The sequence below is a fragment of the Pelodiscus sinensis genome, chromosome 1, assembly GCF_049634645.1.
Source record: "Pelodiscus sinensis isolate JC-2024 chromosome 1, ASM4963464v1, whole genome shotgun sequence".
Classification (NCBI taxonomy): Eukaryota; Metazoa; Chordata; order Testudines; family Trionychidae; genus Pelodiscus; species Pelodiscus sinensis.
Window position 1 is genome coordinate 181,484,105 of NC_134711.1, and position 17,807 is coordinate 181,501,911.

At 39.4% G+C, this 17,807-nt stretch overlaps 1 protein-coding gene and 1 long non-coding RNA gene across 5 annotated transcripts in view; one reads left to right on the forward strand and one right to left on the reverse strand.

Moving 5' to 3' along the window:
• The window catches only part of LOC142820917 (uncharacterized), a 155,066-nt gene that overhangs the window by 68,870 nt on the left and 68,389 nt on the right, over positions 1-17,807 (forward strand). The gene's annotated exons all lie outside the window — the stretch shown is intronic.
• GRIK1 (glutamate ionotropic receptor kainate type subunit 1) overlaps positions 1-17,807 on the reverse strand; it is a 206,390-nt gene that overhangs the window by 34,228 nt on the left and 154,355 nt on the right. For all 3 annotated transcript variants that reach the window (XR_012897930.1, XM_014575046.3, XM_075910575.1), the window contains exons 8-11: positions 16,458-16,565; positions 7,758-7,871; positions 6,387-6,590; positions 5,372-5,595 (exon numbers count right to left, since the gene is read on the reverse strand). Coding sequence is in view for 2 of the 3 variants with exons in the window: in XM_014575046.3 (XP_014430532.2) it covers positions 5,372-5,595; positions 6,387-6,590; positions 7,758-7,871; positions 16,458-16,565 (650 nt within the window). In the remaining variant the exon portion in view is untranslated. The remainder of the gene's footprint in view (positions 1-5,371; positions 5,596-6,386; positions 6,591-7,757; positions 7,872-16,457; positions 16,566-17,807) is intronic.

A 17,807-nucleotide genomic window follows, 5' to 3' on the forward strand; every position in this document is an offset into this window, starting at 1 on the left:
GGTCTAGACACGGTTCTTTCAAAAAGAAAAGCCTGTTTCGTAAGATCCTATAAACCTCATTTTTACAAAAACAAGGTTTACGGGATCTTATGGAAAAAGGCTTTTCTTTTTGAAAGAACCGTGTCTAGACTGCGATTTCACTTTCGAAATAGCTTTTTTCTAAAAAATGCCATGATGCGATTATGCAAACAAAGCACCGGAAATTCAAATCCCGGCTTCATTTGCAATTTCGATATGTCCAATTTACATCCCTCTTTCAAAAGAGGGGTGTAGTTTAGATGTACCCTTAATGCACTCCCTTTGGAGTACTCTCTCTCTAAAGAACTGTTATTGGGCATGACAAAAAAAACCAACCCTATTTTACAAGACATGTTGGTGTTAAGAAATGAATTTTTGTATCTCTCTCTCCAATAGCAAGGCGAAGTTATTGTTGCTACTTTGAGAGAGTAATTTCAGTGTTTAAAAGCCATGGGGTATATTTTCAGTATCATGTATAGAGAATTAGGCAGCCAGTTTCCTCTTAATGAGTGAAAGAATTCTGCTCAATTCCCAGCTCATCTTGCTGAAAATGCAAAATATTTACCCCCTTCTCATCGGCAAAATAGTTGGCAAAGTTAGTTTAAAATTTGTTCCTCCCCATGGTACCCTGCCTGCTGCTTTTCAGCTCTGCAGAGCACATTAGGTACATTCCTGATGAAGTTTGTCTATTAAAGCTATACTCATAATGTCATGCCAATACATTTTAATTACTGTTTCAGCAATATAATTAAGCTTTGAATTTATGCACTCTTACAACCAGAGCACTACACTAAGCTAAAGTAATGAACACTGATAGTAATGAACCTACTAATTGAAACAGTAGGTAGCTTAAGATGCCATTAACTAAACAATATAATCATCACTAGTACAATAGTAAAAAAAAATAATTGCAAGAGGCAATATAAAGATTAAAGATAAAACATTTCTGCATACACCATTAAAAAAAACAAACAACAAAATCAAGCTATTACATTCCAGCAAGTTTTTCACTGTGCTAAGTATGAAAACCACCTTTATACAATCAATGAAATTGTTCTTAACTAGATTTATTCACAAAGGGTGAAACTCACCCCTGTGAGGCCCTGGCCCATATGCACCAGCTAAACTACACATAAGCCATCAAAATACAAGGCCTTCTGCAGGGCATTCTCCCATGCTGAATTACAGTGTTGACATGTTATAAAGAGCAGAAAACAGTATTTATGCCTGCTCTTTTGCTGCGACTCTTGCACTGCAAATTGAGCCAGGGCTGGGCTCTTACATTTTTGTCTAAGCCACACATTTATTACTTAAAACAATGTATCACTAAATGAACAAAATGGCAACTCCTAGAAAATAGCAATAAAGTTCAGTCAGCAAAACTACTTCTGCCAGACTGGACAGATTTTATTTTATTATATGAATTTTTTATTATAAAAGTAGCAACAGTTGATATTTTTAATATTTACTAGTATATCGGTGACTCGTTCTCTCTAGAATTAAATATCAGATGTTGTTGTTGTGTGCCTTATTCTGTGCAATGTACTGCACAAAATTCAATACAGTCAATAGAGGAGGGGAAGGGCAATGATTGTATTCCAGGACTTGGCTAATCTAGGAAATGTCTGTTTATAGTTCCACTGTTGTTTCTACTGATTCATTTCCACCAGTGGGAGCAGTAGCATGGACAAGTTTTTGGTGGTTGCTGACCTTTAATCACTATCTTATATAGGGTTTCTTTCAGCAAAGTTAGATGACACTGTGCCTATATCACTGTGGGACATCTGTTCTAGCACTTCCACCACTGATGTCATCTGTGGACATGAAATGAAGATGGCAACAGAGAGAAATTTTAGCAGAACATTATTGGTGTGGCCATAGCTATTATGGAGTAGGAAAAAAAACAGTAAAAATTAGTATCTTTTAATAAATAGTGATAAAGGCATAGCTATTTGTTTAATTATGGCACTTAATGAAAAAATAAATGACAATGATAATGCTACATAATACTTAGGGAGAACTAAGATATGAGTCATGCCACTGGGGAAAAAATTTACAGGTATGTCCATAAATATTATGCCTGCATATTTCTCTCAGTGAACGTGCAACAAGAAAGAATAAAGTGTATTTGTTATTGCACTGCTAGAATAGTAAAGATTTGTGTGTAAGAGTATGCTTCCAGTATCCCACCAAAAAGTTCTTGAAAATTGACCTGTTCAATGCATGGCGAAAAAAACAAATCTTTAGCAGCTGAAAAACAGTTTTAGAGGTGTCAATGGACTATTCTGGCTTTTTCTAGATGTGCAGTGGGAGTCCAGCCTGTGAAAGCAAGTTTAAATGTCGGATGTGTGTACTGAACACCTTCAGCATAACTATTTGCCAACTAATTTAGCACTGTTTCTAGGCACCAGTTCAGCAAAGCACCCGAGCAGATTTTTAAGTTGCATTGACGTGAATAGAACCATAACCTATTCTTAACGCTATTAAGCCATTTGCTGAATTGAGCATTTAGTCTCCTGTTTTCCTAAATAAGTAATGAATAAGAATAACTAAGCTCGATATTTCTAAGGATTTTTTAAAATTAGAAAATGAGAACCATCATTGTTCTCAGGGCAAGACACTGGGTTTTACCTAAAGGAAGCAACATTAAGCAGTTGAGAGTGAAATACAAAGGATGATGAGTCAATAATATATTTCTCTCTTACTGGGGGTTGAGGGGTTTGTGTTCACTCGTCCGTGCATTGGGTATAGCCTACTGGATAGCTTTCTTGATTACTTGCTGTATCTGGTGTATTCTTTCGTATACTTAAAGCTTTGTCTGTTTTCTGGGTGTGACATGGTTTTCCTAGAGAACCTACAAGGTTGAGGGCAAGCTGGGGCTTGTTTTCTTTCTCCCTGCTCTATGGTGGAGAGTGCGTGGGATGATTTTAATCTTGGCGCACAACAGCAGAACAAAGCTAATTTGTCACTGGCGGGCAGATTTAATATCAGCCATGAATGAGAAGATGATTTGTGTACAGTTAGAACTATTATTCATGCTACAGTGAGCCATTGCAAGAGCTTGTGGGGAATCATCACTAATTGTACACAGTCTCATGGCTGATACTATATCAGCCGTCAGTGATGGATGAACTCTTTCTGTCACCCGGGATTTCACTACACTGAGTGGTTCCATGGTCCCTTACCCGTACCCTAAGCAGTTTAAAACAAAACAACAATAAAATCCACAAATTGCCCTTCATCAGTGTAGCCTGCCTTGGGTACTTGTGCTGAAATCAGCAAACAAAGTTTCACGTATATGAGAGAGTGCCTTTGAAGAGCGCATCCATTGAAAAGAAAGCTGTTCGGCAGGCCATAAAAAATATACAACCACGTCAAACTGACCTCCGTGGGATTGCTCTTGTAAATAAGGGAGCTCATCAATGAAAAGAAATCCTAATTCGGGGTGTATATGAGGGAGAACTCATGTCTCTGTGTCTGTCTGCCCCTCAACTATGGGACTTGTACTCCTTCACTGGAGTGGCTGTGGACAGGTACTTCTAATCTGGTCCCCTAGCTGCTGTGGTGAGAGAGGTCTGAGGCAGCCCTCTCTCCTGGGGGCAGCCTGAGTACTGAACACCTCATCCTCAACCCCATCCCAGCGCACAGATTTAAATGAGTAAAACCAAAACTTATTTCAGTTGAGGATCTGAGCAATGTTGGGTAAATCTCCTGATCTGTTATATAAGTTAGATCATGAAGAGTTGTATGATTTGAAACTTGTTTTCTTGTATCTATGCTGATGCTCTTATTCCTTCACGAGTATGAATTATGTCATTGTTTTATATTCAAAGCAATACATAATAGGATCATGGAAAAAGCTTTATGAGGTGTCAACAGGAAACAATAAGTGTTGGTAATAGAAAACTACTAACCCAGAAAAATAATTATGTATATTCCTAGGGAGGAGAAAAATGCTCAATAAATTCCAAATAGTGGAAAAAGTATAAATAAATATGACCTTTTTCTGAGTCTTAGTATAGATATCAAATGCCATCAGAAAAAATAATATGGTTCAAATATGGCATCCAAGATGTTAAAATATTTTATATATAAAATATTGAAATTACTTAGGCAAGGATTTCTTATCGAGCCTCATGTGCAATGTAGATGCCGGATCCCACAAATCTTTATTCCAATGACTTAACCCTTATTCATACTGGTAGTAGATTTTGAAGTTAGTGTGACTACTTATGTAGGAACTATTCCTGTAAGAAAGTTATTGGAATATCAGACTTTAGGGGTGTGTCTAGACTACACGGTTTTGTCGACAAAAATGGACTTTTGTTGACAAAACTATACCTGCGTCTACACTGCCGCTGAGTTCTGTTGACATAACATTGACAGAACTCAGCAGTTTTGTTGATGGCTATAAACCTAATTCTATGAGGAATAACACCTTTTGTTGGCAGAGTTCTGTCAACAGAAGGCATTATTGCAGCTACACTGTCCTTTGAATCTACACTGTCATGTCGACAAAGTGGCTTGCTTTGTCAACAGAACTGGATGTAGTGTAGATGCTCTTTGTCGACAGAAGCTTTGTCGACAATATCTGTCGACAAAACTTCTGTCGACAAAAGCCTATAGTCTAGATGTACTAGGATTGCTCAGAAAGTAGTATGGCTGAATTCTGTCAATCATACTTTCATATTTTTCCTTTTCAGCTTTTAAACACAATTTGTGGGTTTCTAAACTTGTATTTCATTAGTAGCTAGCTCTTTAGTGTATTAGAGTTCATTGGTAGCAAAGGTCCTGATCCAGGACAGCACTTAAGCATATATTTAATTTTCAGTATAGCACTGAAGTTAAACATGCTGTCCTGGATCATAGATATCTTTTTGAATACAGATCTCACTTGGGAATTGATAATACTTGGTGCTTTGCATCGCCTATGACAATCCACTTGACAGAGAGGTGTGGGAACATCTTGTAGAATAAAGCCCTTGGGCTTTCTGTTGTGCTAGCTTGACTTTTCAGAGTGAATTGATCTGAACTGACTCCCACCCTTCAGCAACAGGATTTTAAGATTCTCTTGGCTATTAACTGCATGTACTGTTAGTTGAAAAGAATGGTGCTTACAAAGGGATAACATATGTGGTGAAAAACAGTTGTACGTAATATTTTCATTTCTGTTAAGTAACTAGCACATTTTATAATTTTACTCCTCCGAATGCAGTAGTTTTGGTACTGGAAAAAAAATCTAGAATATATTTAAATTGTTATTAATGGAGTGAGTCTATGTTGTGTGACCAGTGTAACAATACATGAAAAGCAAGTAAAGTGGGTGTGTCTTTCACACAGTCTTTAAACTTACCTTGCAATTACAAAGAGTACACAACTGACTCCAAGGCAGGCTAGGAGGACGTACATCCAAATATCAGGAGAGAGAGGGTTTAGAAAAGAGAAAACACCAGGATTTGTGCCATTTGGTTTCCGGTACAAAATACTGATCCCAAGTGTCATGAAGGGTTTTGAAAAGTCAATTACTTTCTCCCTTACGTAGGTGATGGTGAGAGGAGCAACTGCCAGATCAGCTTTCTGGGAACACAGATTAGAAAACATTCTCATTCTCTTTGCCTTCAACCGGTATATTTTTTTTCTTTCCTTCCACCTTTTCCCGTGGGTATTAAACAAGATAAAACAAACAGGTTTAGTTTTGCCTAGTTGCTGAACTACAAATGAGTGTAAAATAAAAATTTGTGGTTTCCTTACTTAAAGGTTATTGTGGACAGGAAATCTACTTCAGATGAGCTATAGTGATTTGAGTACGACTGAAACAGTTTACCTCAGGAAAGTGCAGCAAAAAAATTAATTATTAGGACATTACCAGAGGCAGAATGGACATGTCTGAAATACTGCTCCAAAAAATTAAAACTTTCCCTTGTGTTTGCAGATACTTTGATACAACAATATGGGTACCTTTCCAATGGATAGGACAGGGCGTGATTTAGGGAGCTTGCTTGGGACTCAGCACCACACATGAACTGCAGAGCAGTGAAGTGCAGGGCAGACAGGATCTCCTGCTATAGGGATTTAACTATTATTGATGGAGGGGCCCAGGTAGTCTCATAACTGTCAGATAAGCCATGGATCAGGTCTACAGCCTAGCAGAATGTACCTCTTCCCTTCTAGAATATCCCAGTTCTAATGGGGAAGGATCCCCCCCCCCCCCCCCAAGTGCAAACCCTAAATATGTGTCTTTGTTCAAAGGCTTTTCTGCTAGTGATGAAATGACTAGTGATCTGCTAATGAAAACACTTCATTCGATTTGGCTTCTTATAAACTATCTCTGGTTAAAGCAGAATAAAGACAGAAAGATTCAATCTTACATGATCTATAAGTTCTTTGACCATCCCATTCCACTCTCCTTTGTCATTCTGGGCTCCATATTTACCATCAGAAACTAGTTTGACCTCGTAGATGAACCCTAAAATATTTGAGAGTTCCTTCAACAAATCCAGGCAATATCCTTCAAATCTGTCATTTCCATACAAGGGCTTATCAGACTTTTTGTACATAACATAGGGATCTTCCTACAGAATAAACACACCAAACATGTAGCAACAGAAATGAGGTACATTTCAGATCATCTCAGTTTATACAATATACAGAGAGTTCGATTTACTAGAATTGTACAGGTGCAAGTAATTTACCGTGTCCATTAAAAGTCATCTCAGGTATACTAGTAAATTGCCCAAATCAATTAGCTATGAATGTATTTGAGCCTAAGTTACATGGGATCTGAATGCCTTTACTCCCAGCTTTAGAGGAGTTGTAAGCACTCCAAAATCAGGCCAAATATGCCATGTTAAGGGATAAGTAAGGATACTGCAGTAGTCCAATAAATACTAGACCAAGAATCATACATAAAGTGAACCTAAATATCAACTTTCTAAATAAAACAAACCTTAAAAAGTGTGAAAAATATAGCCATTAACTGGATAATATATTCATTGAGAGATGAAAAAAAATAGCATAGGCAGAGTGGTTTTCTGCACATGGTATTTCTGTAATTTCTTGTAACAAGGTTCTAAATAGCTCGCATCCTGGGCAAGGCAGGCTTTTGTAGCTTTAACCTAAAGTGTAGGACTTCTGGCAGTGGAAAGTCAGTGCAGAGGGAGTTGCAATAAAAAGAATCTACAACTTCCCCTTCTCCAGAATTAATCAGCACTGGCCCGGAAGTCAAGGATTAGCATAGCAGATTACACAGTTCAGCACATCTTCCCTTCCCCACACTAACTTCCATTCAGCACTGGTGAGGATGTACTAGAATCCCTCTCTCCATTTTGTTCCATAAGCTCTTCTCCTTCAGCCACCTTAACCTTATTTATAGTGAGAACTCTGAAAATGTACACACTGGCCATGAAGCTTAATATTTCCGAGAGACATTTTCTTGGTTGAAAGAAATACAGATTGTTTCTTCAAAATACAGAGATAAACTGAACCTAATTTGAAAATGTGATATCTCTTGTATATAGATGAACAGTGGGCAGTTGGATTTTGTGTCTATATGTGAATAATATGCTGGGCTAGAAATATGATTTGTCAAACTGTACATTGGTACAGGGAACCACAAAAGATGAAGTGCAGAGTTTAGGCTAAAAAGGAGGTCATCATATAAATATGTAAAACAATGCAAGCAATGTATGGTCTATTCTACACTATGGTTAATAATATTGACACCGTGCAGCAGGACTTACCAAAATGGTAGTGACTATGAGTGTTCGGTTAGCCAGTGAATCAGTGATATTGGTAGATCTGTCTTTATTGCTGTCAGTCATATTAAGGCCACTGTTTGAGTTCCAAACCCCAATCTGTACCAAACAAAGTAGATAAATGGCTGCTAAACCTCTGGGATTGCATTCAATGAAACTATGTGTAATTTGCCATAAATGTGCATTATTGTTTGTAGTCTAAAAAGAGAACATTGATACCATACATCACAGTGAGAGACTAAAACACCAGCAGTATGAAATGTTTCAGGGGAAAAAACTGGTTGTAATTCTAAATAAGGGTACAACATCCCATTTTAAATTCATTAGGAATACACTGTTCTTTCAAAAGCAGGTTGAAATGAATTAACCATAAGAGTATAAAATACGTTAATTTGCCAATTGCCACATGTTGCCAATTTACCACACGTTGCCAAAGTGGAACATGTTGACTTTGTCAAATGTCTATTTTCATGATGTGGTGTTTGGTGTTTTGTTTTGTTTTTTGTAAATGGTAAAGTTGAAACATGTGGCAAGACCTTTCTTTTCCAATACAACAGATTAAAAGCTTGAATAAATGTGCTGAAATAGATTGATTGAATGTGCTGGCCTTTACTTCTACTCTGAACCCGCTGAAGGCATAGACAACGATTCCTGTCACTTCTTGACTACTGATATGAGAGAACTATCAAGGTGATGGCATTTCACCCTCAATCAATGTTTGTTGGTAAATGCAAAAGACTAAAGAACAATGGTGTTTTAGATTCCAATCCCCACAATAGGAAGTAACACTAGTCCTTAGGGCCTGATCCAGAGCCCAGTGTGGCCAAGGGGAAAGCTTTCACTGATGTAAATAGATTTTGATCAGTATTTTTATGTTGGTGCAAAATGAATTTATTCAAACAAATATCAGCTTCACAGATATTCAAACTTTTAATAATCTCAAGGTCTAACTTCCAAATTCTTTTGTGACTAGTTAATGTCTGTCTTTTAAAAGTTGTATAGTTTTGGAAACTTGGCTATAATAATTGATCCCACATGTTTGTATGTAGAATTTTTTCCTCCTGAGAAATATTCTGACTTTCAATAGGTATAATTAAAAATGTTACTGAGCTAGCTTTGCACAAGACCCCAGAATAGCAAAGTATGTAAGCACATGTCTAGCTAAACACGAGTAGTTCATTCACTTCAAAGGGCTATACATGTGCCCAAAGTATAGACATGTGCTCAAGTACTTTGCTGAGTAGATGCCTAAGTGCCCAGCTCTGCAATATTCTGAGTGCTCTTCAGAACTGCCAGACTCCTGAGCATGGGAGGGAGAGGAGGGGACTCTGCACTCATGGAAGGATTGAGGCCTCAGGCAGAAGGGGCTATGTTACACCCCAGCCAGCCCTCAGAGCTGCCTGCATCATGCTGTGTGGTGGTGATTTAAAGGTTCCAGGGCTCCAGCTGCCGCTGCCAGTGTCACTGCTTCAGCAGAAGCAGCTGGGAGCCCGGGGCACCTTTGAATTGTTGGGCCCTGGGGTAACTACCCCTGCCCCTCACCCCCACTGTTGGCAGCCTGGCGCTCTTCAATCCTACTGAAGTCACTTAGCACCGAGTCACATAACTGATATGTTGAAGAATCAGGCCAAATGTGAAAACCACTGTTCTGCATGGGCCTGATCCACAAAGGGATGTAACTGTTCCAATCTCGACAGTCACAATGCCCAACTGTTAGGTGCCTAGAAAAATCACAGGAACAGCACTGCAATCCACAAAGCCTGAGTCAGGTAGCTACACTTCTTATGCAATGAATGGGGGAGAGAGGTGCCTTATAGGGCCATCTGCAAACGCCATCATGCTCGGCAGCTCCCTGCTAGCCCATGGTGGGTATAGACAAGAGGTGCGGGAAGAGGTGTGTCTGGAACCTTCTTCTGGAATCTAGTGGCTTAGAAGCCAAAATTGTTCCTTGTGAGATGGAATTAGGCACCTGTCTGTCTCCACACAAAGCAGCTGGGGCGGTGTGTGATGAAGGAGAGCTGCTCGCTTGTAGACTTTGTCCAATGGTTAGGTACCCCCTGGGCTGTAGAAGGGATTTAACAGGGATCTGCCACCTCTCTGATGACTTAGCCACTAGATTCTGGCTGGGGGGGTGGGGAGGAGTGTCTGTCTCCACTTTAACATCCCTTCCCCCCACACCAGATCAGGCCACACAAGCAAGGTAGGCATTCCTCTACTTCTCTTCCTCCAGTCTGTGGATTGCAGTGGAGCTTTGGTGAAGAATTGGTGCCTAGATGCCTATAGTGAGGCTGCAGTGTGCATGCCTAGAGGCCAGATACATAGGCACCTAGGGAATATTTACAGCAGAAATGTAGGGTGCTAAATAGGTCTAGGCACCTACAGGGTTAGGTGGAAACTGAGCAGTTCTGTGAGTAGTAATGGAGTCTAAAGCAAAGACTTAGGTGCCTAAATATAGGGTTTTTGGATCAGGGCCTATTGCCCTAAAATTGAGGGCATATGAGTAGTCATTTTGGTCAATTTCATGGGCATAGGATTTTTAAAATAATAAATGTAATAATTTTAGCTATTTAAATCAGAAATGTCAGTGTTGTAATTGTAGGGGTCTTGATCCAAAAAAGGAGCTGGGGGGACAAGTAGCAGTATTGCTACACTTAATTCTGCACTGTAGCTGATGGTTGGCACTGCCTTCAGAGCTGGGCTCCTGACAAGCAGCTGCTGCTCTCCATTTGGCCAGTACAGAGGTAAAGGTGGCAATATTGCCAACCTCCTAAAATAATCTTGTGACCCTCTCCCCCCCCCCCCCCCGCCAAAATTCCTTTTCAGTCATATACCCCAATTTGAGAAACTCTGGTCTCCCATGTGAAATCTGAATTGTATAGGATAAAAGCACACAAAACACCAAATGTCATGAGGGAGACGAGAGTTCATGGTCCGTGATCATTTTTCATGGCCATGAATATGGTAGGGCCCTAGCAATGAGCATTTACAGGATTGGGCCCTGAAGTGACGTCTGAGTACAGCAATCAGAAAATGGAGCTTTCATTATCTATCTATTGTTAGACACCCAGGCTGAAATGACACACTCAGAAGATGTTTAGAGAGAATTCAGTATCTTTCCATGCTATTAGAAAACTTGATGAATGAAGTATGATAGGCCTTCGACCAAATTAATGCAAAAAAATGCATGAAGCAAGCAGATTCCCTGTATCAACATTCCAGGCTTTTGAAGGTTAGAAAAAGAATCTTGCCAAGCTAATTGTCCAACAACCAAAAATACAGAATCAAAATATCTGTTACTGAGAAGTAATACATTTTGGTAAAGCTCACCACAGGTTTTACTTTAATTGCATAGAAAGATTTTCATCTTAACCTGAACTAATGAAATCGCACCCTCCACTCGGGGGAGCAAAATCTATATGAAAATGGTATATGTTGTGTGGGTTAAACCGCCAATTTAACTGATCAAAACCCATTTAATGATCCATACACTGGTCTGTTAAAGCGGCCTACAATGCCATCACAAGTATAGACCATCCTTGCTACAAGTCCAAGATGAATTCCAAAAAGCTTGGACTTACAGCAAAACAACTAAAAGGAATTTTTTTCCCGCAGCTGACTTCCATTTGTGCAAATTGTGGGTTTGGGGGCGGGGAGGGGGGTTTGTGTGCGACTTAAGAGCAGGGAATGGGAGGACTTATAACGCATCAGTTCCTACAAGTCTCAATGACTTTAGCATGGAATGGATGCATACCAGGGCGACTTATAGTGAGCTGCCGTGTATCACCTACCATCTTAGGATAAAAGAGTTAACCCATTTCCCTTGGATTTAAAGAGACAGTGCCAGCTGAAAGTCCATTCAGTATACATATATTTTAAATTGAAAATGTGTGAAAGGTAACATATTGATGGTTTGGAGGACTGACATACTCCATCCTCGGAATAGTGGGCTTCATCACACTGATCTACCAATGCATTTCAACCGTACCCTGGAGTGCTCAGCTTTCGGTGCCAACAAGTCTGCCAAATCAGACACAAAGTGAAACTGCTGACTTGCCTCCACCAACTGTCAGATGACCAGTCTCTGCTTACCCAAGTAGAATTCACTGAGGCAGGAGGTATCTTTGTCCAAAATCCAACACAATGGGGAAATGCTCCTGATTGGGGCTTTGGGGATTGCTATTCTATAAATATTCCAATAAAAATTATATAATTCAAACTCTCTGTCGCTGAAAACTCCTGGATCCCATTGTTAATTTCTTTAGCTAACTATTTCTCCTCCTATGACATTTTTAAATGGGATAACTTTGTTCATTATTCCTCTCCATACACACACACACACACACACACACACACACACACCTCTCTTTCAAGCTTCTTTTGCTTCCAGAAGGAAATCAATTTGGCATTATTGATCTGAAAAGTATGTACACACACACACACGGTATTCCTTATATTTAGTTAATATGGGACCATGATAAATGACTAGTTTCTTTTAATTTGTTTTGGGGCAGTGCACATTAATCAAAAGCTATTATACTCAGCGTTGCTGACTTCCTGACACACTGGTGTGCTTTAAATAGTTGGCAATGAGGAAGAACAAAACAGTCATATAGAACATGAAACAGCAAAGTCATAGTGTATACAGAGTACATCAGGATGGCCATTGTATGTTAGAGTTAAAGGAATGACACTGTAGTTCAGTCTTGATGTATTAACAATGAAAAAGGTCAGAAAGGCATAGGATGAATGAGGCCAAGGTATTACATCACTATGATGAATTTGGAGGGGTTTATTGCAGTTTAGTGACAAATTCAAGACATATAATATGCCCTTCTCAATGAGTCTGTGTTCTGAACCAATTGTAATTTGGTTTAAATTAATTCAATGCAACATGAAATGCCTAGAGTCAAAAGCCAGATTGGTTCAATAAGCTTCTGTATGTCAGGTAGGATAATCTATCCACTAGTAATGAGGAAAATGGAATCTGTTGTGCCTTAGCCTGATTCACTGAAGATTAAAAAGGCTATTAAGTATGTGTTTTATTAGATTAGAAAAACAGACCCATAGGACACTATAAGCTACTCTACGGTAGAGTGCCAAAAGAAAATATTTTTAAATGGGAAAAAAGTTTAACATTCTTAAAGATGTATGCAAAATATAATATTTATTAATTTACCCAGCATTTTGAATCTGTAAATCCCAAACAGTTTGTAAAGGTGGGTAAAAAATTATCTCCATTGTATATTAGTGGAAAACTAGAGACTCACAGAAGTCTAAGGGCCTTATTATCAGAGGTACTGAGCATCTGCCATGGCCATGACTTCAGTTGGAGCTATTGGTGCTCAGCATTTCTGAGAATCATGCCTTGTAAGTGACTTGCCTATGGATAATTGAATCCACAGCAGACCTGAGAATAAAATGTGGTTCTTCTGACTCCCAATTTGGTGCCTTTTCTATTGGGCCAAGTATCCCCCATGGGTCTGTCTACACAGAAGCTTTATTTTGGAATAACTAACGTTATTCCAAAATAACGTAGTCTGTGTCTATACACAAGCAGTATTTTGACACGTCAAAATAATGTCAAGCCAGAGGACTTCTTACTCTGATTCCTGTAACTCTCATTTTTCAAGGAGTAAGGGAAGTCGGAGGAAGAGTGCTCTTTCTTGGAATTCCTGCTGTGTAGACAGTGCCAAAAGCTGAAATAAGCTATTTCAACTTAAGTTATGAAATTGGCATAGCTCAAGTTGCATAGCTTTTTTAGGCTTTAGCTCTGCTGTTTAGACATGCCCCATATGTTAAAAAGAAATATGAGATTCCTGGAATGAATTGGACAGTTTATAATTAAACCTGCTTCTGGTTTGCATGTGTTCTTGAATGTCTGAATTGTGTATTAATCATACGTACTATTTTATGCTAGGAGCTAATGTAGAGATTGAACCTTAAGTTGACACTAGAAAAGTCATTTGTTGCACACACTTTGTGGAGGTGTCAATAAGTCATACATTTAGCACAGTACCCACCATTAAAACTGTGACAGGCACCATTATTTGAAACCCTAATTTTGGTGACTCTTTAATGTGTAAGGTAGGAGATCAGCTGTGAAGGTGTCTGCTTTTCTTATAGCCCCTAGCCTTCATTCAGAGGAGGAAGAGGGGCAACCCTTAAGAATTAAAAAAAATATTATTAGGAAAAAATGTAATTCGGCTAAGGTTTCTTTACAATTTGAAAGTACTAGTGTGTGTATCTTGATTAAGAAGGGAATTCATTCTATCGCAACAAAGCACACCCTAAGGTGGAATATTGTCTTAAACTGCAATCTGAGATCCATTTGCAAAACCCAAAGGATGAGTTATAAGACCCAACCTGAAGGTTTCTTGCATCACTTCTCAGTGTACAAACCTTCTTCCACACTTTATATAAATGTTTAGAAACTTCGCCAGCAGCCTTGGTAAAGAGAAAAATAAACAGAGTGCTTTATTAAAGATGAAAAGGGAAACCAGTCTGGAGAGCTGGGTGCTAGTACAGGTCATTACATTTCAGCTTTCAGTTAACTTATAGATGATTATTCAGAATCAAAATGGAAATCCCCTGAGCCACATACTTTAAGTAGGAGGAGAAATAAGCTTGTTGTTACTTGGTGCTAAGCACTGACTCTGCAAGTCAAAAACTTTTTCTTAATTTATACCTCCCACACCCCCTCCTTTCCCTCCCACCATGAGCCCTTGTTTCTCTAGCTAGCGCACAGGGAACCCATTGAACACAGCTCCTTGGGTGCACAGGGTGCATGAGCCTCTAAGTGGGTATTTTGTATCCTACCCTCTACTCTACACAGCAGAACTGTGCTGGTTCCAGTAAATTCAGAGATTTCTTCATCCTTCAGTTTTGCCTCTAGTAATTATATTTAGCTGACAATATAATGCTGGAGGTAACAGCAGTAGCTTTTATTCCAGTTAGGCTCCAGTCTATAATCTTCAGGATTAGGCGTTTTTTTCTTATTTGTGTGTATTCAAAAGGGAAAGAGAGCTAGGTTCTTTAGTGTCTTCCCAGTCTGCAAGCCTACAAATGTGGATTCTTTATTTTTGTTTTATTTAACAAAAAGAAGCTCTGGATAGGTGTCCAACTTGCATCCACAGAACAATTAGTAAACTGTAATATAAGGGAGAGAAGATAAGGGAGACAAGACCTTTTAACACAGATTATTTCTGTAGTGGCTTTGCAATTTACAAGACTCTCAAGCCTATCCTGATGGAATGAGATTTTACTTGACCTTTGCTTGAATGTAACACCACGTTCAGAAGCTTATCCAAAAGAACACTGTTTAATCTCAACAGAGTAGACCACAACTAATTTCATTTTTCCTCGGTAGCATGACTATTTCAGGAGTGGAGCAAGTGGTGTGGGCCCCTTATGTTCCAGGGGTGCTGAAAACCAGTGGAGCTCCAGTGACTCTTGACTTACTGTGGGGAAGCAGGAAGGAGCAGTGCTCCCACAAATCGTTCTATAATCTCCATGGCGTCTGCAGTGTTGCTGGGTGGAACCAATGTACCCAGACTTTTATTGCTAATGGAAGATTTTTTAAGTACTGTTCCAAACCAATGCTATCTGTCATCTCACCCATGGTTTCTGGAGTTAGCCAGCAAGAGATAAAATCTCAGAGCTATTGGGCGATGGCCCATGGGCTGCCTCCTTTTGAAAATGTTTCCTCTTGAAACTTCCTCTGATAGACCCAGGTGAGAATCCAAATCAATCCAATATGGCATTCTTTAGAGTGTAGTAAGCTTGGTCTCCCTCTGCCCATAAGGCCCTGTAAGCAACCCAGGCCCATCCGATTAGGTAAGGGGCAAGCTGCGTGACCCAGGACCTCCTCTCCTAGCCAGTGGTGGCCACCCACTCAGGAAGGTTTTGAAGGGAGTTAGTCATTTTGGGTAGAGTGGGCCCTAGGAAAGCCTTAGCAGAATACTCTCATGGGAGCACTCGATGAACCTTGCATGAGCAATGTGGAAATGTCAATTCCATTTCTGTTTTGCCAGATGGGCCATCTCCATGCACTGCCAGGGGGAGTTGCTATTAAGACTTCCTCGAACTAATGATTCACTTCTTCCTTATCTTTTGCTGCTTTATTATTAATTGCAATATTTCTTTTATAGCACTTAAAAAAGAAATTCCCTAGCCACTCAGGGTCCTAACATTCAGTCTCAGAGCATGACTCTGACCTCAGAGCTTGGGTTGGGGGGACATAGGGGAGGGAGTGGTTCCTTTGCAAAGTCTCTTGTCAGTTCTTATAAGGGCAAATCACTCTGGATTCCTTTTGTAGCTGCTCTTCCCAAAGCTGACTGCTCAGCAGCTTCTCAGAGTCAGTCTTCTTCTTCTCCCTAAGAACTGCTTAACTCTCTTGTAGGGAATCAGCTGCCAGATGTCTCCACCTGGCTCATTTAGAAAGCCTGCTTCAGGCTTTAATCTTCTGCAGGGCCTCTTCCTTGCCCCCTCTTGCTCCTTTGCTCTCTCCCAATCTGTGTTTCAACTTTAACCCAAGCAATGTTAAAAGTAGAGTGAGCTTTTTTCAAGAAATGTGAGTCAAGATATCCCTGTTAAAGTAGGTTTTCATGGTGCATGAGGTCCACCTTTAAACAAGTACAGTCCCACCCATTGTACCACATGGCTCACAGTTTGAGCACAGTTACTTACCTTTTCTGTTCCTTCCTCCTTGAGACTAATAATGTCCAAATCAAAATCCTTTCTTAAGCCATCTGTTTTGTTGAAGGTAATGCGCCCAGTCAAACCATCCCACCGTGCCTAGGGACAAGTGAAAAAGGTGCTTCCTTTTAATGTTTAGTAATAAATATTCTAAAGCCATGAAAAATATTACACTTATTACCTCTCTGGTTGCCTATTCCCAGGCTGTACCCTCCCAAGCAGTCTGAATGATGTAGAGAAAATCACCAGGGGAGTTTTCCTACCCCTGAGTACTGCCCTCAGTCCCTATGGTTTTTACCATGGGACAGGGTGGTCTGGCCCCCAGCCATGATCACCTGTAAAATGTTGCTGAAGCCTCATTCCCATCTTCATCAGAATCCAAGGGGTTCATTAGCTGAACCAGCTAGCCATCCAAAATGGCCAGAATATTCTTCCAAAAAAATCTGATTTTGGTTTTCCTTTTTTAAAGTGACACCTACATCAGTCCTGCCAAATCCATTACAGGAGCCCACCAGTGCACAGAATCTCACATTTCACCTCATCCTGGTAACTTGTGAAGGACTTTCATCACTTGCTGTTTGGACTGTTGGACAGACTATGGTTAATCAAACCTAGACCCAAGGGATTAGGGTCCTAATGCCCTGAGACTCTTTTGAAAATCTAAGCCTAAATAACTAAGGTCAGCACATTATCTGGAGGACTACATTCATAACTAATAGAGGTGCAGCTGCACTGGTGACCGAGGAAGATTAAAAAAAAAAACAAATGAGACACGTATTTATATTTAAAATAATGTTTTTCAAATCATGACCTCAATTCTGCTTCCATAGATGTCCATGGCACAACTTCCATTGAATTTAATAGAAGAAGGAGTTTGCATAGGCTCTCTGAATAGAGGTCCATTTAAACATAATTAAATAAAAAAGGCACTTTCACCTTCACAATTTCCTTTAAACTTTAATATCAGGAAAGAAATGAAATGGGGGCATTTGTTGTATCACAGTATATTCAGCTAGGATTATTGTACATAACAGCATACAATAAGAATAATTCTGAATTGTGGTTGTCAATTTTCTGTTCTAAAGCAACCCCTAATGAAGTATAAGATTTCTCTATCTAGTGTTCTTTCCCAATATAAATCAATATATGCACCTTTTAAAATGAGACCCATTTGGTTTGGTGACTGCATTTTTTGGTCCTACAGCTGAATTTTATCAACTGGAAAGAAAGATTTGGTGGCTTTAAAACTGAAAACAATTTTTTTTTGTTTTTAAAGACCTGCATATTAGATTAATTTCTTCAAAAGTACAAGAAAGACATGAATTATGACATAGATTCACA